This window comes from Apaloderma vittatum, unplaced genomic scaffold (assembly GCF_000703405.1).
Source record: "Apaloderma vittatum isolate BGI_N311 unplaced genomic scaffold, ASM70340v1 scaffold11223, whole genome shotgun sequence".
NCBI lineage: Eukaryota > Metazoa > Chordata > Aves > Trogoniformes > Trogonidae > Apaloderma > Apaloderma vittatum.
In genome coordinates this window covers 348-21,733 of record NW_009707546.1, presented here as the reverse complement: position 1 = coordinate 21,733, position 21,386 = coordinate 348, and the positions used below count along the sequence as shown (strand labels likewise).

At 40.3% G+C, this 21,386-nt stretch overlaps 1 protein-coding gene across 1 annotated transcript; it reads left to right on the top strand.

The window, feature by feature from the left end:
* Positions 1-234: 234 nt before the first annotated feature.
* Positions 235-16,742, top strand: ICK (intestinal cell (MAK-like) kinase). Its single transcript, XM_009866249.1, has 14 exons — positions 235-492; positions 2,466-2,520; positions 3,561-3,682; positions 5,617-5,696; positions 8,104-8,236; positions 8,964-9,135; positions 9,692-9,859; positions 10,167-10,463; positions 11,537-11,727; positions 12,350-12,501; positions 13,892-14,020; positions 14,511-14,537; positions 15,838-15,936; positions 16,588-16,742. Exons 1-14 carry the CDS (start codon positions 392-394, stop codon positions 16,740-16,742), a joined length of 1,881 nt encoding a protein of 626 aa, XP_009864551.1. The 5' UTR covers positions 235-391.
* Positions 16,743-21,386: the final 4,644 nt, after the last annotated feature.

Here is a 21,386-nt window from a genome sequence, read left to right as displayed (position 1 = left end):
TTAACTGATGGAAGTACGACTTATGAGATGGAGACTTCCATGTCTGACCATTTGGCTAGAATTAATTCCCTCCTATCTCACCGTAATGCTTCGTTTTTCTGATAGCAAACTGTTTTCTCCGAGCTATGATACCTTGTCCTCTGCACTTAGATAGTTTATCCCATTAGGGCTGCTTGCAAACAAGCAATCTCGGAAGGGTACGGAAATCAAATGGATTATGTTCTGTGCTTTCAGACCAAAGGCTAAGTCTTGAAAACATGATTCCTGCAACTGTTCACACTGTCCTGAGTGCTCTATATTTATGCTGCCACAGAAAGAACTGGTTACACTCGGAGGAGAAACCAAGAAACACTAAGGACTGAAATGCGCTTGCAGCTAAAGTATCCTCATCATGAATAGGTACACAATTATCAGACAGCTTGGTGATGGGACCTACGGCTCTGTCCTCCTAGGGAGAAGCATTGAGTCTGGAGAGCTAATAGCCATTAAAAAGTGAGTATTTTCATTTTTTATTTCACAGTGGATTGTCCAGGTTTTTCCGTTCTATGGTCCATATCACTTGGTGGTGCTTGTCTGACTACTTCACGTTCCACACATTTGTTTTTGAAGTTATATTGGGGCAGCATGCAAAGCTCAAGTTCCTTGTATCCTCCAAAGCCCCAGCAGAAGATGAAGAGAGTGAGATATGTAGGTTTACTGTAACAGTGCTTTGTTGCTATGTGCAGTCAGATGTGTCTGATGTATATTATCTAGAGCATTCTGCAATGCTGCTTCTGAATCTGCGCTCCCTACCCTGCTGCTTCTGTGGAACATACATTTCATGGTCTAATTTCCAGTGTATTGGCCTGTAATGACACTAGTGTAATGATTGGACTCGGTAATCTTAAAGGTCTTTTCCAATCTAGGCAATTCTGTGATTCTATGTAATGTTAATATTGCAGAGATAATTAACATAATGGATCTCATTGCCCATTATCTTTGTCTTTATATGTTTTAATGTATTGGTCTTTTTGCCTTTACATTGTCTTTAAATTCCTTGAGAAATCCACTTGATTTTCTCTGCTGCTTCAGCAGTGACCTGTTTGTAAATGGCATATTTGTCCTAGTTGGGGTAAGAGACAGCTGTGAAGTGTTGCAGGCACCTTCCTGAAATTCCGACCGTGACCCAGGGACAGACTTTTCTAAAGAGCTTTCAGTACAATGCTGTTTTGTACAAAGCAACTTTCTAAATCCTCAGTGCTAAGAGTGCTTTTCCCTTTCCAGAGGCACCTTTGATTTTCGTTTTACATGGTAGAAACTCAAAAATATCAGAACAAACCAGAAGATGGTATTCTCTTATCTCACATGTTAACACAAGTACATTGTTAAGAACAGAAATGACTTGATGGCTGGACACATCAGACAGTAACTGCAAAAACACTGCTTAACCAAAAAAAATGAGGAGTTTATAGTTCTTGAACTATTCTAAGAGCCTCTACAGTAAGTAATGCAGAATTATTAGTCAAGTCTGACAAAGATCTTCAGAAGGTGCCTATCTCTGAAATCCAAACTCTTAGCGGTTGGGTGTTTTTGTAAATTCATCTGTGCGCTGCCACTGTGTGTGTGTGTGCGTACATGGGAGCCTTCATCCTGTTGATCCTAAAGCGTAGAATTATGTGTGAAAGAACCAAGTTGTAATCAACATGCGTATGAACAAGTAGGACCATACATTACAGAAAAAATTCTGTGTTCAGAGTTAGATTCTGGCTTAGGAGAAGACACATCTGCCACGCGTTCTGTTTCTGTTAGAGCTGAGTTGCTTATAAGCTTGAAAGGAAAGGCAGAAGAGAGATGGAACTCAAGAGGAAGAGAAAAACATGGGGAGCACTGGATACTGAAAAATGATACTGAAAAATACAACTTGGAGGGGAAAAGTATTGAAATTACAGAGAAATCAAAATATAGAGAAGAGGAACAAGAAGAATATGATAAAATTGGAGACCTAGTGAAGTGATTTAATTTGGTCTTCATTAGATTTGTTTCAAAACTTAAGTCCGAGTTGTTCATAACTGTCATAACACTTGTTCTTGTTACAAACGATCTGTTCCACCACATTGTACACTGGAAAGAAAAGTGGCATGACCTGACTTGTTGAAGACTCTGAATTTTTTTGCAGCGGTATAGATATATATATACAAAAAAAAGGTGATCCTGTGTTATGGTAATGCTTTTAAATTCTAGTAGAGTGTACCTTGTTGTCCTGGTTTGAGCTAAACAACCAGTTCTGTTCAGTGATTTTTACTTTTCAGCTCAATCTGTTTAGCTCAAACCAGGACGCTTGTCTAGAGGTGTAGAGTTTTTTGACAAAGGAGATTTTGGTGGAAGAACTGAATTTTTAAGATCTAATGAGACTTATGGGTCTAAGACCAGCTGATATTGACCATGGATTAATAGTTGGGGTTTTTTTTCCTCCTCTACTATTGTAGAATGAAGAGGAAGTTTTATTCCTGGGAAGAGTGCATGAATCTTCGAGAGGTTAAGGTACTTGTTTCATTCCATGGTTGACTTCAAGTTGAACGATGCATGTAATTTTTTAGGGTAACATCAAATTCTTTCCATCCCTTTTATCAAAATATTCCCCCTGCCAAACTTGGGCTGTGGCATATGGCATTAGAGTTCTGTCATATAAAAATTCTTGTTAAAATTCTGTTGTCTTAGAAAAACTTACTTGTTTGTAGAGAGTTGCTTCCTCCTTGCAGTGAGTGCTGTGTGAGTGGCGAAACTTTCCTATCACAAAACCCGGAGTCAGCTGCTGTTTGGTTTGTAGAGCTTGACCAGGCGTGCCCTTTGCGCAGCAGTAACCTTTGTACATGCCGTTTTTTCTGGATAGTTGGTTTGAGGGCAGACACTGAGCACAAAATTCTGCCCTCAGCAGAGCTTTAGGTGTATGTTCTAAAGGGCCTCCCTTAATTTGTAGTCCTTGCTATCACTGGTGCGAACATGCAGAAAACCTGGGTCGCTTTTGCTGTGGTACTAACAGTGAATGAATCCCTCGCTTTGATTTGCTCACGTGCACCCCTTTTGCTTTAATGATTAAACTGTCTTTATCTCAACCCACGAGTTTTCTCACTCTCTGCCCTTCTGGTTCTTTCCCCCATCCCACTTTGGGGGATGAGGGAGCTCAGCTGCCCCCCGGGGTTAATGCACAACACTAAGGAGGGATTTCCAGGGTTTTACTTAGTCCTGAGTCTAACCTGACTGTTGCCAGTGTGAGTGCAAGAAGAGTGTGAATTCTGACAGTTGGAAATTGCTTATAGAGTAAAAGTAATCGTTTTGGTCCCTACTGTGATGTCAGATAGCCTGCTTTTGAATGACCAGTACATTAAATTGATACATATACTGTACATATATCTGGTAATGCTTGAAGATCTCATCTTTTTTTTTCTCAGAGTTGCCTGGCTGTTTAGAATAGTGAAGAGCTTGTAAAGCCAAGTCTTTTGCATCAGTGAAATAGTTTGTTTTTTTCTTTTTCATTAGTGTGAGATCCTTGTAAAAATCCTGTTTGTATTTTCTGTTTCTAGTCTTTGAAGAAATTAAACCATGCCAATGTAGTAAAACTGAAAGAAGTTATCAGGGAAAATGATAACCTGTATTTTGTGTTTGAATACATGAAGGAAAATCTTTATCAATTAATGAAGGAAAGGTATGTAACGGCATCACCCAATCCTGATATAAATCAATTACTTCCATAATGTGCTTTTGACACCCTTGTTACTACTTTTCAGAGGGATGTAGATCATTTGTTTAGGCTTAGATCACTATGGCTTAAAGCTGTGTGCTACAGTAGGAGCTGTGACAGTCACCTTTAAGCATATCCCAGAAACTTTATTGAAAGTTTCTGGTGTCTATTCCCAGATTAGCCTGGCAGATGAGCAGGGCACTCTCAAAAGAGTTAGAAACTGTGGACTTCTAACAGCCCTCATGCTGAGGAGGCATTGAACCTAGAACTTTTGTAAGTGCTCTCCAGCCAGCAGTGCTTTTTTGATTAGAGGGTGGTACCACCACCTCTTCTATTATGGCCTCCTCAAATGAATGAATGAATAACTAAAAAGTGGTTGAAATGGTAATCGTGAGTCCAAAGACTGCCTATTTTATCTGTCAGCATTCTGAGTAAGATGTAGCTTTTTGATACTTGCTGGAGCATTAATAAAGTCTTAATTTTAGCCTTTGGGCCATGATACCATCCTCCAGAGCATAATTTGGGGCAAAATAGGTCAATTTTTTCTCTGAGGAGGCCGTATTCTCTTTGTGGACCACAGAATCAGCCTGGGAGATGACAATAATCTTACTTGATTTATCAAAGTAAGGTTGTTGTTATAATATATCTCTGTGAATACTACATAAAATTTTTAAGCATTAAAATACTAATTATACATGTACAGATATAGAACAGCTTTAAATTGGGCACACATATATGGATGCTGATTTTTAATTACATGAAATGATGAACCTTGAGAAAACAGTTCAACTACATGACATACAAAGCATTTATCTTTAGGAATTTCTTGGAAATACTTGATACATCCTACCTCCTTATGAAAGCAAAAAGGGGAGATGTCAATAAGAGAGTGCTACACATCATATTCTCTGTGGTTTAACTAGGCCCTGAACTGGTTAGACATTGTGTAAATCAAACCTTTAAGAATGTGATCTATCTGCTTAAGACTTAGGTAAAATTACCTGCCTTCCTGGAAGGGACTGTAGTAATTAAAATAAGCAAGCAATGATGAAGAGCTAACTCTAGTAGCTCATCTCACTTCTGAAACGTTTTACGGTTTTTTGTTTTGTTTTGGTTTTTTTGAGAGGAATCCAGCTCAGGAAATTGAGTAAGGCCCAGGCCATGTTCTTCATTCACTATTCAACTCTTTCTGAACAAAATTGTCACCAATTTCCTCCCCCCAGCCCATCTCTACGTGTTTTGGCATGTGCAGAGGCAGCTAGCACAGAGCTGTTTGATCAGAATCCTCTCTTGGTAAGAGGAGCTGTCATTAAAGCACCTGTGATGACTGATCTCACCTGAATACTATGAGAAGAGACTATTATTTTCAGTGGTAGCAGATGAAACTGGGGTTTTTTTTCAGATAAAAGAAGAGAAAGAAGTAGCACATCAGCTGTTAGGTAATAATGAGGGGAAGTTTAAGTTTGGCTAGTGTATACTCTAGAGGAGTGGCCAGAAGAGACTGTGCATGAAAAGCACTAAATGGACATGAACCCTTGCTGTCTTGAGGAGTGTGCCTCATGACCTGCACCCGTTAAGCTTTATTCAATTTAGCCAATATTTTTTTCTTTTCTGTTTTTCCCCTTCTTTAATTCACTGTCTCACATAGTTTTAGCTTGATGTCACGTAGTTGTGATATAATGCAATATGGCAGTTGTGTGAACACATTTTATTTATTTATCTATTTTTGTTCTGTGAACAATTTTATTGGAGAAATAAAGTACGTGAGAGTGCTAAAAATATATCTGACGGTTTTATTGTCGTTTTTACCTTTTGGTCTTTGGTTCGTTAGATAGCAGAAGCTAATGTGTAAACTTAATCATTACTATTTATTTCTTCCCTTTTCTTTTATCCCACAGAAACAAGCTCTTTCCTGAGTCTACAGTTAGGATTATTATGTATCAGATCCTGCAAGGGCTGGCATTTATCCATAAACATGGTACGTTATGTTTTAGCTGTAAATGTTTTGAATTAGAGCAGGATGGTGTCTCTGTGAGTTTTTTCATGAGTGTAATAACAATTCTATTCTTAACTTTAGTAAAAGGAGTGGTCAAAACAGTAACACTGTGTGAGAGATTCAGATGCTGAAAATATCCGTATTTTGATCTGATATTTTAATTAGATGTTTATTTTTGTACTGGTATCTTAGTCTGGAGGGTTGCTCAGTTCCTTTTCTGTAGATACCTGCTTTCTCACACTGGCAGCTCACAGCTTTCTAAAACTTATCTGATGTTAATGGGCACATTTCCTGATAGATTTCCAGGTCCCCTGAGATTGAGAATAGAGGAAAAATTACTCTTTTCTCGAGGTACACACAGATACCCAAACAGAATTCACCTTCTCTGTGGGTTACACTTAAAGTAATGAAGTCTAAGTGACAAATAGTTTTCATTGTATGGCCTTCCAACTAATTTTAACAATAATGAAAAAAGCTAAAGCTGATATACCAGCCAGAAGTAACAAGACCCACTTAACAAATAAAAATATTACCTATTTTAATGATAACTTCCTCACTGTGTTTTGCTGGCCTCTGCAATTCTGGCTGCTAAATACACTGTAATATATGTTGCTGCTTGGCCCTCAGGGTTATCAGAAGTGAACTAACATCAGTGGCCAAAGTCTTGGAAGTGAAAGGCTTATAGGACCAGCATTTCAGTTTACTTGAAGAACAGATTTAACTTTGTTTTGTGACACATTTTCAGGCTAATGGCTTTATTTTCTGTTCTAATGGGGCTTGGATACTCTTGTGAAACCAAACTAGAAATTCCAGTCTGTTCCAGTGAGATACAAAGTATTTTAATCGAGAAAAATAATATGATTTATTTGCAAAAATCTAAGCCACTTTTTTTTTAATAGTCAAATGGATCACAACCATTCAGAAAACCTTTTACTGCTATTCAGCTTACTATAGCTGTAAAGAATTAACAATTTAGTGTCAAAGCCAACTGTCTTGTTCACTGGCCAGTCTACACAGTAGACTGACATTTCTGCCAAGGCAAATTTATAGTTACAAAGATCAGGAAATTCCTGGCAATCTTGACAGGATGGTCTTGATGGTCTTCTGGCTCGCAGTTCAAGTCTGGGTGTCCCAAGATTCTCTCTGCATCAGTATTGGAAAAATCACGTGAGCTTCTTTTTGCTCTGTTTTTCTACTCTGCTCCTGTATGGAATAGAAATGCTCGTCAAGTGAACTTCTTATGTCCATCCAAACTCTGAGCATCTTTTCGTATTTGAATACACATATTTGAATACAGTTGATTGTTTTTTTTACAAGTTTGCAATGAAATAAGCAGCCTCAAAACCATTCCAGTGGCGCATTCATTGCATGTCGATGCAGCAAAATAAGGAAGTGATTGTACTAAACGCTAAAAACAACTTTGCTTGCTCTGTCTTGTACCTTCCATAAAGAGGCAACAGAAGGTGGCTCCAGAACATCCTCTTAATATCCTTAGGAAGGACCAAACCTGCTGGTTGGTAGAAATCTACAGCGCTGCATCTTCGATGCTGTCATACATTAACCTGACACCCAAAAGTTAATATACTGCACGGTGCAGACACATCCTGTGTGAATGTTTATTTTATTCTCTGTGGGAGCATATTCAAGGCCATGGAAAAAACTAAGCATGTTGCAAGGTCTTTAAAAAAAAGGGTCGTAGAGCTCTAGTAAAGTACTACAGAGGGAAACAGTGGTCTCAGATGCCCGCAAGGAAGAAGCATAAGGACAAGTTTTCCAGATTAAGAGTAGAAACAAGTTTGAGGCGGTAGTCAGTAATGTTCTAGCCCTCTTCTCTCATTTGTATTTGAAGAGCTCCTGCCCAATGCTCATTTGTGATCAAGTTTTGCTGAATGCAGGAGTACTAAAAAATAGGCTGAGATCCTCTGCCTGACAGGGTGATGAGTGAGTGCTTGCAGATTATGTTTCCAGATTTAAAAAGAAATTTCAAAGTGCTAAAAAATTACCTCACATTATGATTTGTATTCAGTTTAGAAGAACTTTGAAGTGAATTTTTATATCTTCGTTGCACAGCTTCCAATACAATTACAGCAGAACTAACGTTAAAATGGTGTAAATTTTTTTTTTAGTACAAGAAGTGCCCCTTGAAAGGGAGCTGACTGAATGCTTTGAATTGCTGTAAGGTAGTCAGCTTGTGCATACAGTTCTTTGCAGTCTGACTGAACAACCGTGACACTGACTAGCTCTGTTGATCATGTAAGAGTTTGAATTCTGTGTTGTGCTATTAAAGCTTCAGCAATAAGAACTAAAGCAAAACAATTCCGGTGAAAAAATACGAGGTACAGCCAGGGGTGGCATTGCAATGCACATCAATATTTCATTTGAATTTTAGGGTTCTTCCACAGAGACTTGAAACCTGAAAATCTTCTTTGCATGGGGCCAGAACTTGTGAAAATAGCAGACTTTGGCTTAGCCCGAGAAATCCGATCTAGACCTCCTTACACTGATTATGTATCCACAAGATGGTAGGTACTAGTATTCGCTTACATTGTGTGAAACTTATAATCAAGCCTTTAAAGAAGTATTAAATTTATGCTGAACATAATGCCGCTTTTGATACCTCCTCTCTCTGATACTTTTATTTAAGCTCACTGTTATTTGAAAAGCTTTAGTTAGTGCAAGACAGTTTACAGATGGCAGAAGCACAGGAACGAAGAAGGAGGTGGGGCATGCTGGGATTGCTGTATGTTAGGAAGGCATGAGAGAACTTACGAGAGCTTATGCAGGTTTTAATTCTTCATTCTAGAATAAAAATTAAATGTTATGTAGAGGAGTTTTTTAAGGAATGTTTGCTCCTAACAGCAAGAAAGGAAGAGCAGAATGATTCCATATGTGTCTGTTTGAATTATATTGATTCTTGGGATTAGGGAGGGACTTTTTACAAGGGCCTGTGGTGACAGGATGAGGGGTAATGGGTGGAAGCTGGAAGAGCCTAGGCTTAGACTAGGTGTAAGGAAGAAGTTGTTCACCCTGAGGGTGGTGAGGCACTGGAACAGGTTGTCCAGGGAGGCTGTGGATGCTCCATCCCTGGAGGTGTTCAAGGCCAGGTTGGATGGAGCCTTGAGCAGCCTGATCTAGTGGGAGATGTTCTTGCCATGGCAGAGGGGTTGGAACTAGATGATCTTTGAGGTCCTTTCCAAACCAAATCGTTCTAGGATTAATTTTTTTTTTGTTTCCCCCCCTCTTTTACAGGTACAGGGCTCCTGAAATTCTCCTGAGATCCACCAGCTATAGTTCTCCAGTAGATATTTGGGCTGTTGGTTGTATAATGGCAGAAGTTTACACACTGAGGCCTCTCTTCCCAGGCGCCAGTGAAATTGATACTATATTCAAAATTTGCCAAGTCTTGGGAACGCCAAAGAAGGTAGCTAAAGCCACATTCCACACTGCAGTAGTGCTAGAGGTGTTCTATAATACAGAATGACACAATAGAAGTAAGCATAAAAATAATCAGTTTTCCTGCTTACTACTGTTGTATGATAGTGATCTTGGTTATAGTAAACTAAATTAAAACTTGCTTTCTGCAAAATAAGCATTATGTAATTATACTATAAAACCTGGCGTTTTAGAGTAGTAGAATAGACCCCTGAACAGCAAACAAAGTCATTAGACTATGATTTCATTAGGTGAAAATCTCATTTTCTCTTACATACTGTGTATAAACCTATGATTTAAGAGGCTGGAAAATCATGGCAAAACTTCTGTCGACCGGTTCCATTTGTGCCTTTGACTTGGTTGAACGTGAAGCAAGAGGTACCTCTTGCCAGAGGTTTGTGTTGAAAATTTCTAGTAAATCTTTAATATAGTCTAGAGTAAGCTGGACACAGTCTGTCAGTGGTAGGAGAATATACACTAATATGTTTAGGTGCTATGATATTTTGCAGCTGAATTTTTTGTGATTCAAAATCTCATTCTTCCAGAACGACTGGCCTGAAGGCTACCAACTTTCGACCTCCATGAATTTCCGCTGGCCTCAGTGTGTACCTAACAACCTGAAAACCCTCATACCTAACGCTAGCAGCGAAGCGGTGCAGCTTATGAGAGACATGCTACAGTGGGACCCCAAAAAGCGTCCAACAGCCAGTCAGGTTCGGTTTTATTTTCTTTTTCTTACAACTGCATATGACACCTGGTTAAATAGCTTACTTCTGCAGATTTTTTTCTTTTGTGTGAGTCTACAGAGGATTTGGTAACTTGGTCTCTCTTGAAAGTTTTCTACTATCGCAGCGTTATGCTGAAGTGGATTGTACTCTAGAATTTAGTATTGAGAGATGGGTCTTCTGCTGTTTCCCAGCCCAGAAAAAATGAAATTAAATTTGTACCACACGTAGGGCTAGGGTAAGTTAAAAGCTTTGTTTTCCTACATTGGATCCTAACATATTCGTTATGTTTTAGGCACTTCGATATTCGTACTTCCAGGTTGGACATGCCCGGGGTGTTCAAGAGCTGAGAAAACAAAAGGAACTGCATAATAAATCGTCTCTACATATTAAGCCTGTCCCTCCAGCACAACCCCCTCCAAAACCTCACGCCCGCATTTCCTCAAGGCCTTTTCAACAAAGCCAGGCTTCTCAGCACCTGGTGTACCCCTATAAGACAGATAACTCCGGGGCTGAGCATGGTAACTACTTACAGGAGGACAAGTCTAACCAGGTTCTTCTGCCTGCAATTCACAATAAGGTTCCTCAGCAGGTAAAGATCCATCTACCATAAGATGCACTTCCTGATACGCTGCCTGAATTTTCTTAATTATGTTTCTTTTTTGAGTTTTCTCTCATGGTTCTGACAGTTGAAATGGACAGGAAATGGGAATCAAGAATAGTTAAAACTTTCCACTAGAAACTGAAAGCTCCTCTGCTGAGATCTAAATCCAATTGCTGTAAAACAAGCATTTAAAAATTTTAAAAGCTATTTTATCCTTCCCATTGTTGTAAAGCACCACTTAAGAGATGACACTGGTTTCATATGAGTAAAAAGGATGTCCAGTGGTCAGGATATTAATGGGATTGATGGCAGAGTGAAAAGTATTAAGCTAAATAGTATTGAAATGAGGGGTAGAGGGACTATTGCCTTCATCCATTTAAGCCACCTGGTTTATGTGACTGAGAATAACAGTCCCTTTGGGCTTCTGTACTGGCTGTGGAGAACAACAGATTCTTCTTTCAGCATGAGAACCTGCTGTTTCTGTTGATTAGAGAGAGAGACTGGATTCATACATAGATGAGAGCAGAGAGTGCGAACGCTGCTGCTAAGAGATTGGTCTTAAGTAGGGTCTGTACTGGCGTTGTACAGTCGCACTAGGTGATATGTACTGAGGAGCTTAAATGGCTGAAGAGGCACAAATTTGTGCCTGTGCTGTCCTGCAAGAAAAACACATTTTAAAAATGTCTAGGCATGGGCTTGTGGAAACATGAAGATGCGTGGCAGTTCTGTGCTTCCAGGATGGATCAAGAAATAAAAACTGACTATAAGCTAATGGTTTGGGAGATGTATAGCAAAATATAAATGGAATTGGAGTTGAGATCTAAGAAATGTTTTCTTCTGTCAGTGCAGGATGCTATATTACAGAATGAAATGCAGAAGATAGGTAATAATGTCTACAGGCTACAGATTGTGTTCTTAGCATGTTTAATGAAAGGTTAGGGTTCTGCTGTTACCAGCTCTACTACCACTGTTATTCTTTGAGACAGGGAAAAAAAAAGCCCTCTTTGTTCCTGTCACCTGGTATAAGTGTATGGGTTTTTTCTTACCAATCTTTCTAACAGAAAACATCTGCCAGGACTGAGAACATAAATGGTGAACTTAAACCAAAAAACAGGCGAAGATGGGGACACCTTGCTAGAACAGTGAAGAGTTCTGAAGACTGGGATGACTTGGAAGACCTTGATTTCAGCTCTGCCGTCATGAGGATGGACTTGAAAAACAAGAAAAGGCAGAGTGATGAAACTCTTTGTAGGTAAGTTAGTTTGTTTTACGTCTGTACACTCGTTGTTTTTATTTCCTTAGACTTTGCCTCTTTTTTCTTAATGTTGCTCTTCGTGCTTTCTGTGGATCTAAAACCACATATCCGGGTCAGTAATGGACATGCACCTTGTCGTTCTGCTTTGCCCTGGCTGCTTGTTAAATGCTGACCTTTGAATTGTTGTACCTTTTTTGATGGACAGTGCCCCCTTCCATACAATTCCTTCTTCATTTTTCCCCACTGAAAATGATGCTTAGCTTAAGTCTTCACAAGTTAATCTTTGAATATATACTTTCTGTTTCACATATGAGCCATTCTCACATATTCCAGGCATATAAACTGGTTTGGGTGACTGTAAGCTGCAGTTTTCATGGATTGCATAGAGTAAAGAAAAAACGTACTGAGTGATTTATAAAAGCTTGAAAGGGGAACTAGAAGTGCAAATGGGATTTTCAGGGGCATTTGTATGGCTTCAGACTGAAAATATTCCCTGTTGTCTGTGTGTTTGTGCTGTAGCAAACACAGGATGAGGAAATGATTCCTGAAGATGAGAAGGCCAGCTGTGGGTAAACATGTGCTGTAAGAATTGGACTAAGTAGCAATTTTTGCATTGCAGATTTGAAAGCATTTTGGACCTGAAGCCTTCGGATGCTCTAGGTTCTGGCAGCAGTGCACCTTCCCATGCAACCTTTCCACGGCAGGACACGCCCACACTGCGGGTTTCTGCAGCAAAGCAACACAACCTGAGACATTCTGGGTATCTACCTGGTAAGTAAAAAATACGTGGTTTTTTTTCCCTTCCTGTAATTCCAGCAGCAGTATGAAATAGTCACTGGTACAGTAGGCTTTATCCTTTGAGCTCACGGAGGGGTGTTGCTGCGTAAAGAAAATGAGAGCAAGAGCTTTGCTGATGTAGATGGCCATGATACAGACTATATTCTAGCAGTCTAGCAACTGACATAAAGCCTATTTAGAAGAAGGCGACACAGTTGTTGGTACTTCTTTCTCTTGCTGGATACTCTTTTATACTCGAAAGTGTGCTAGAAAATGTCTGTTAATGTGCCAAGCTATTCCCTGTTTCCCTAAGGATGGATAAAACTGGTCTCTTAGACCGGGAAAAAAGTGCCCTACTTTTACCTCATGACCGTGTAATACCATGAACAACAGAAGCTGACTGAAGTGGGAATATGCTTTGCTGTAGCTTGGAGTTAAATGGAATACAAATCCATGTACCTGCAGAGGAACTGCGTGCCTGTCTTCATGTTCACCTCTGCTCTGCTGAGCCCAGCAGTGGGACAGGATGAAGTACAGGAGGTGGACAGCATGTCTGCCTGTATTTAAAATGAGCTGGATATAAATGCATCTTCTTTCATGTTTTATGGTTAAAAAGGCGATGTTAGCTGTTCATTCACTTGTAGTACTAATACTTCAAAATTAATTAGGTGAACGAGAAGGTATCGTCGTGGTTAACTCAGCCTTTTTTCCTGAAGCAATTAATTTCAGTGACTTTCAAACTGGATTGCTCAAGTGGAGTTTTGGTAGCTGGAAGCTGTGTTACTAGAGGAGCTTGTAAAACACATTAATGCCAAACCTGCTTTTGCTTTACCATAAGTTGTGAGCTCATCCTTGCATGCTAGGTACCCTGCTTAAATCTGAGCTGTATATTAAATACAAATAATATGTGGCGTATGAACTCTGCTAGAGCAAACTGCACAGTCTGTGATTTCAGTAGATCCTCCAAAGAAGAGTACACTCCTGTGAGGAATGCAACCTCCCATTATTGACTCTCAGGTTATCTTGTCACAGCTGGGCTAACAGCTCTGAAATGCTCGTTTTGATCATTCACATAGTGAGGCTCATCTTCTGTGACCTGAGAATAGTGGTGGCCTCAGTGTAAGGATCCCATCCCTTGGCACAAGCAGCCAGTGATGCAGGTGGAACTACTTACACTGTTGCCCGTGCAGGATTAGGGCGCAGTGCCGGCCATAGCGTTCCTGTGTGACAGATTGGGAAGTAAGTTAAGAGCGGAAAGGTTTTGGTTAAGACCACTGAACTGGGCATCTGCTCTAAGACTGTCGTTGTGCAAGCTTGCCTTCACGCACAGAGATTTCAGCATGGTGATCTTTGCTTTTTTCTAATTTTTTTTTTTTTGCAATAGGAATAAGCACTAGGAATAGCGTAGTCTCCACTTCAAACAAAGAGTCTGTTCTGTCTAATCCCTGGCCTGGTTCTGGTTTGCCTGGAAATGCTTCCAGTTTGGGAGGAGGTGTTAACAGGATGAATTCAGGTAAGAAGCTGTGCTTAATACTCTGAGAAAAGATAGTAGTGATGTCTCTGGAATTCCAAACAGCTGTATTTTGGGTCACCCATGTCTAATACATTGTCAGCTTTGAAGATCTTTACTACCGTGTTTGTTCTTTCCCTCAGAATCAGTTATGAGCACTGTTCGTGCATTTGGAGACTCCCTTAAACTGAAACATAGTAATTTATTCTAATGATCCCCGAAAGTCTGGTTTAAAGTACCACTTACATAGAAGGTTGCACATCTTAGATCTCTTCAACTTGAAATTCCTCATCTTGCCTTAAGTTTCCCACATCAGTTTTTGTAAGTCATATTTTCAGGTTTCCAAATTATTTTAGCCCAGGTGGTGCATAAATGACTGTCGTAGAGGAGGAAACTGATCTAAATTGAGCTAGCCATACACACCACACGTCTTTTAATTGATGCTGTTTAAAATAGTGAAGTAATTGTAGCTTTTAAAAATTCAGCCAAAAAGCAAAACTCTCCAATTTTTCTTCTTCAGGTTTTTGGGGCATTTGGTATTTCAGGTATTTAATCCTAGTGTTTGGTTTGAAGTAATTAATGTGTAGATTTTTATATTAGATTTTACCAGATATGCTTAAACATGTTGATGTTTCTAGATTGTATGCTTGTATTTCCTTTAAATCTTTCTTGGCTTCAGGTTTTCATGTGATGTTACAATTCTGCACTGCAGTACTTGTTTTGCTTCTGTTGTTATGAAAAAGTTTGGGAAAATTTCTGTTGAGTCTTGGCTCAAAGAAAACATTTTGGGCCATTAGAAACTCTGTTTTTTAAAAAAATAGAAAGCTTAAAATTTTGGATATCATGTAATCAGAAAATTGTTTTTTAAAGATTCAAAGTGTGAGGGTGTTATAAACAGCTAACCTGCATGAGAACCTTTGTTTATGTAGCACACATCTCCTTCCTGGCTCTTCTACAAGTTTTTGCTTCTTTTGTAGCTGCGTAGGACATCATTAGATATTCCCCTTTTTTACTTATTACCATAATTTCCCACAGTATTCTTTGCCAGTGCTCTACTGTCTAGTGCATCGTAGGCTTACGTGTGATGGATCTGATCCGTGCATGCTAACTTGTTTAGTGGCTGTCTGCGCTGTGACTCTGTAGACCATTTTATATAAAACTATTTTTGTTCCGATTTCTGTGGCTTATCCGACAGGTCAGTCAGATCAGTTTCTGCTTACCTTAGGGGCAAGTTTCGTAGCTGAGGTAACAAATTTGGAACCAATTTGGACCCAATTTATAAGTTGCATTCTTACTAGCTTCAGAGCTCCAAAGTCCCAGACTCACTGCATAGAAATTAATAGTGAGTATATTCGTAGGACCAAGTTGCTGAATGCCAAACAAAATAATTTCAACTGAAATGCTAAATGCTGAAACTTTGAGAAACCTTGAAAAACCTGAGATCTTGTGGAGAAGAAGAAATTGTCCTTCAGAGAGTACGATATGTACCTGTTTTCTGCTCATCTTTAATGCAATCTGATGCTGACAGTGCCCTGAATGTGGGTGTATATAGAATATGTGGATTTCTGGAGCCTCTAGTGAAGTTCTTATTTTCATCAGTCCAGTTCTTATTTTCATCTTATTTTCATCTTATTTTCATCTTATTTTCATTTTATTTTCATCTTATTGTTCTTATTTTCCAGTTCTTATTTTCATCAGGCTTGATCTTGAATGTGACCCATCGGCACACACCTTTGTCACCCGTTCATAGTACGGGAGATCCGTTGTGTTGAGCCTAAGTGTTCCTTTGCCATTTCTTGCAGGCCCTATAGGATCAAGAGGTCTAACTCCTAGTGGTTATATCCCTTCGTTTCTGAAGAAGGAAGTAGGCTCTGCTGGGCAGAGGGTTCAGTTAGCACCAGTTGTGGATCCATCTTCTAGTAAGTATAGTACCAAAAGAGTACTGAAAGAGTGCTGAAGCGTTGGAACAGACTGCCCAGGGAAGTGGTGGAATTGCCAACCCTGGAGTTGTTCAAAAAATGTGTAGACGGGACACTTCAAGACATGGTAGTGTTGGGTTGACGGTTGGACTTGATGATCCTAGAGGTCTTCTCCAACCTTAATGATTCCATGGTTCTGTGAAGTTGTTTTGCTCGTTGCTCTGGTAATGCTGGATATATGCAGCATTGAACTACATACCTTTGCTTCACTTTATTTATAAATATTTGACTGACTACAACTACAGTTTGTAACCTTGCAGAACTTCATGTGGAGAAGGATTTAGTTTATTTTTACTTTGTTTATGAAATATGTTGTTATATCTGCAGCGTATTTCAATGGGACCTAGAGGCTGGTGTGAGAGCTGGCACAGAATTCACGCTTGTCAAAGCAGTGATAGAAACACTCCTTGTCTGATAAGGTGTTAGGGATTGGATCTGCTATTTCACATCAGCCAATTCTATTAAAACAGGAGGCTTATTTCCTGAAGAAATAAGGATCTGGACCTGCGTCCTGTTGCTGTTCCGTGTGGGCTGCTACTTGCTGAACCTCTATCTCATGTCTTTTTTTGTCTTTTCCCCCGCCCTCCCCAGATTATGCTTCTCTGAAGTCAGTAAAGCCCCATGTTGGGCAGCCGTCGTTCAGTTCACCTACAAAAAACACACCAAGGTTGATGCCTCTTCCATCTCCAGCTCAGCCAATCCACGGGCGCGTTGACTGGTCTGCAAAGTACGGTGCTCGCCGGTGACGCGTGGAGATCCTCTCTGAACCAACGCGTGTTTCCCATGACATGCTGGCTAACGTGAGACAATTTGATACTGTTTTCTATACCTATACATTTCAAAGAAACAGATCTTCTATGAATGAGACATTTTAAAGATTTTTTTTTTTTTTACTTTTTATTTGTATTGCTTTGAATGCAAACTTGTACCTTTTTGTATAAAATGGTTTTGTTATATAATTGGGTCCAGTTATTTTCTTAAAACTGATACATTTTGTATATATGGCTTAGGGGATTTGGCATTTTTATATGATAAATTTTTATAACAAACCTTTTTAAATTTTAAACCTTTGCTTTATTAAATTCAACTTTTTTATAAAAATACAAAGAGCAAAGTGGTGCAAAACTGCAGTGGAAGACAAGTGCTGAGGAAGGGGCATTCATTAGACATCTTCTGAAATTTGTGTGCTAAACGGCGCTGTATCATTTCAGCGATGCCATATCTTGATGCCAAGCTTCTGCTGTCCTAGAGTCACCTGCTTTGCACTGACATCAAAGAAATGAGTGACTGACAGTCTAAATTCTCCTCTGCAGTCACTGAGAGACTGCTGAAAATGAGTGGGAGGCGTTTTTTCTTAATTATTATTTATTTTTTTGCTTTTGAAAGGTTTCTGTTGGACAGCTATCCAGCTTTCCAGCTCTGTTCTTTTGCTTTACCAAATTTGGGGAATCTTGTTGTTTGGTGAAGGGTGAGCACCCTTCTGTAGATCTGCTTTCTGACACAGCGCTCTTATGTCCTGCTCCAAAGCTGCTTCTTGGTGTTGTTCACTATGGAGTAGACTGTGGACCTAGCTCTGTTAAATTTACTTAAATGTTCTAATGATTTATAATGAGAAAAATCGGATTCTGTTTCTTTTTTTTTTGTTGTTGTTGTTGTTGCGAATATAATATCTGAAGACCTATTCAAGACATTATTAACAATTCTAAAGCTGATTTTGGAGTAACAAAGGATTAATGATACTTAGCCAGCAGCAGGGTGTAAGGAAACCATATCTATGCGGCTGACTTAATTTTCACAACTTTTGGAAAAAAGAAAAAAGTCTGGAGGAAATGAGTCAGTTTAAGCTTATGTCAGTTCTTCACTACAATATATCTTCACTTACAATGTGAAGAATTGGTCACCTGCTGTAAATTAGACCCCCAGGCTCTACTGGAAAAAATGAGACCTTGCCTGGTCCTGCTAAAAAACGTTCTAAGATTGCAGCTGGTTTCACAGAAACTGACACAGCTCCTTGAAGAGCAGTTTAACTCAGTTTATAAGAGAAAATGAGTTACCAGGTTACAGAGAGAAGAATGTAGCCCCATAGTCTCATTTAATTCTGCCCTGGGAAGGGGTGCCCAAGTCAAGCCATCAGCAAGGATTCATTTGTATCGTGGTCAGCTTTTGGCTATTCCTGCAGCTCCTTCAGCAGAAGGGAGATAAAACAGTCCAACGCGGCAGGACAACACCTTCTATAGCCACAGTTTGAAACGGCACCACCAAAGGTGAAGCGTGCTGTGAGATTGCATCTTCCTGCAGAAGAAAAGGTTCACCTTTCTGAGCTCATTTTTTGAACAGGTTGGGCAAATCATGTGTTTACATGTTAAATCCAGCCTAAAGGTATCAAGAGCAGGTGTGGTTCGCAGCATTTGGCTGTGTTGCACGTGTATCGGTGAGATCCTGTCTGTGGGATCTGCCTGCACCCACAAGGGGCAGCCGCTGTGGGCTGGAGACGTAACTCGTGTTGGCCTTGCAGTGCTTCTCGCAGAGGTTGTGTGGGACTTGGAGGAAGCTGTGCCCTCGAGTAGGCTGCTGGTTCAGTGCTGCGGGGGAGCCGTGAGGAGCACTGCTCACCATTTGCTTTTATGGACTCAGTCCACAGTGAGACAATACAAGACGAAAAGGGAGCAAAAAGGATCTCTGCATTAAAAAAAATATGCATTTAATACATGCCAAGGACACGTTACGTTGTCCAGCTACTCTGTTATTTGTTTGCAGTAAGTGCTAACTCCAAACCACACCAAACAGCTTCCAAGCAGCGATGCCAATGCAGAGCAGTAAAATGAAGCAGCCATTTGGTTTCTAAAGCACACACCGATGGTGTCTTTGGGGAAGTGGAAAGGGAAATATGTATATTTGTGTTAGAACTGGAAAGATTGTTTCTCTCGGTGGAAATAAATATCTGTATTTATGTCTAGATATCATTGTATTTATTTTATCACTGAATAATTGGACTCAAGAGGGAAAACCCTGAACCTATCCTAGGTATTCCTAGACCTAAGTAGACAATTTAACTCGGCTGTTTCATACTCTTAATTCCTACTAGTGGAAGCAGGAGATGAGCAAATCCCAAGATGGGGCTGCCGAGGTTTGGATTCATCCTCCCTAACTGCGGGCACCTAAGTGTGAGCTCCTGTCTTGTGAGCTGACACTTTGAATCGGAGGTGAGGAAGAATCATCTCAGGAGAAATTCATCTCACCTGAGAACTGAGTAGCTCTCTGGAGACACCTGGGTGTCTCCCCTAAAGGATGAGGACTACTCCACGTGTTTAAATACAGGATGGATCTGAACCTGGGCTGTAATCTCTGAGCCTTGGTCAGCCCTGCAGTGATTTTCTTGGCTACAGCATTAGAGGTTCTGGTCAGTCCAGCAAAAAGATTAGAAAAAGAAGTAGGTTTTTGTGTTATTTTTTTTCCTCCGTATCTCCTCTTTTCCCAACTTAAAGCCTCTGTTTTGGAAAAAAGCTAATATTGATGTTCAGAATCACTTCTACTAGCTTTAACTTGGGAGGATGGAAAATTAGCTAAGTGCAACAGCAGCACTTGTAGCCTTTCCTCAAGTTTCCTGCTGAAGTTGGAAAAAGCTCTTCTAGGAAGAGGACTGAGTTGTCCAGGCTCTGTATTTTAACGTGCTGTCTCAGTGTGCAATACAGATACGGAAAAGATTTAAGTCTTTATTATACTGAAATCTGGACAAGCAGCATATCAGAAAATTTATCATACATAACCTATTTAGCAGTGTCTTTATGCAAAATGTTTCTAGAATTCTGCTGTTTACATTTTCTCAGGCTTATGCATTACATATAATAGTGACTGTTGGAAATAAAGGAACCTGACAATGGACCCATTCACCTCTGTAATTCAGATTTTTGCAAAAGTATTGTGTAAGTGCCATGATGTTAGCCAGAAAAACCAAAACCCAAGCCAGAAAGCCCATTTCCATGGTATTTCTGTATCCCATAAGGCTGTTGGTATGACTCGGATGTTCCACAATGTGAGGAGGAAAACATACATTGAAAGAACATCTTTGAGCTTACGTGGAAGGAGCGTGGAATTGTCAGAGGGAGTAAAGAAATAACGGTTCTTCTTTATTCAGTGTTTTTGTTCAAAAACATTACAAATGTTTGTTTCATTCCTTCTGTGTCAAGTCTCCTGCCCAGAATAAAGTAACTCTTGAAGAAATGCTGACTGGAGTCTTGATCTTTTATTCAGTTTTTTAAATAAAAGCACTTTAGTTTGGCTTTTGTTTGTTTGTTTAATTGTGGATGGGTTTTTTTAAAGAAGCCTTACACTTGGCACCTTCTCAGAGAGATGCTGCCTCCTGGCAGCTGTGCTCCTTGTTAACCATGTGAACCCATGCAATTTGTGCAGGACGCTGTCAGCTTTGTATCACGCTAAAACTGAGGTCCTTGCATGTCAGCTCCTCTGAAATGCTGAATTAAAACAGAAGATTCATAACAGAATCACAGAATTGTTGAGGCTGGAAAAGACCTCTGAGATCATCAAGTCCAGCCTATGACCCAACACCACCACATCGGCCAGACCAGGGCACTAAGTGCCACATCCAGCCTCTCCTTAAACACCTCCAGGGACGGTGACTCCACCACTTCCCTGGGCAGTGCATCCCAGTGCCTGAGCACCCTCTCCGTGAGGAAGTGCTGCCTGAGACCCAGCCTAAACCTGCCCTGACACACACCCCCTTGGAAGAAAAACAGGCACCCGCTCCCTTAAAAACGGCCCCCCGCCCCCTTCCAGCCCAGCCCATCCCAGCCCATCCCCTCCCCTCCCCTCCTGCTCTCAGTGCCTGGTGTCCCCTCTCCTCAGCCTTCCCCCCCTGCTTTCAAGGCAGTAGAAGCGAGAAGGCCAATGATAATTTACAAACCCAGCCCTTGTACTTGTTCAAGAAGAAACGTACCCTATGGGCAATGAGCCAGGTGGGAAAATGCGTTTGTGTGTGCAAGATTGTGACAGCATGCATGTCAGATTGTGAGGCTCAGGCATTTGTAGGTGACTAGTGGATGGGAGAAGTTTTAAGTGGAGGTAAGCATAGCAGATCATATTAATTAAAAAGTTATAACTCATAAGAGTTCTAATAAAGTTCTATTTAGTAGAAGGGTCCACAAAACAATGGCAGACTGCCCCATGCAGCGCCTCACTTGGATGTGTCTGCAGTCTTGGAAGCTTGCCTACCCTACGTTCTCCTACAAATGGACCTTGAGCTTGTTTGGAGGTTCTAGCAGGGGAGCGCAGCTACCGTATACCCTTGACCGATGAACGGTACACGCCTCTATCGGGGAAGGTCGTCCTCTTCGACCGAGCGCGCAGCTTCGGGAGGGACGAACATGGAGCGG

Excerpts from the sequence above, each read along its gene's own strand:
- ICK (XM_009866249.1), top strand. The coding sequence starts at position 392 with ATGAATAGGTACACAATTATCAGACAGCTTGGTGATGGGACCTACGGC. Across the intron at positions 3,683-5,616 it reads TATCAATTAATGAAGGAAAG|AAACAAGCTCTTTCCTGAGT; the intron begins GTATGTAACGGC and ends TTTATCCCACAG. Across the intron at positions 15,937-16,587 it reads AGTTGTGGATCCATCTTCTA|ATTATGCTTCTCTGAAGTCA; the intron begins GTAAGTATAGTA and ends CGCCCTCCCCAG.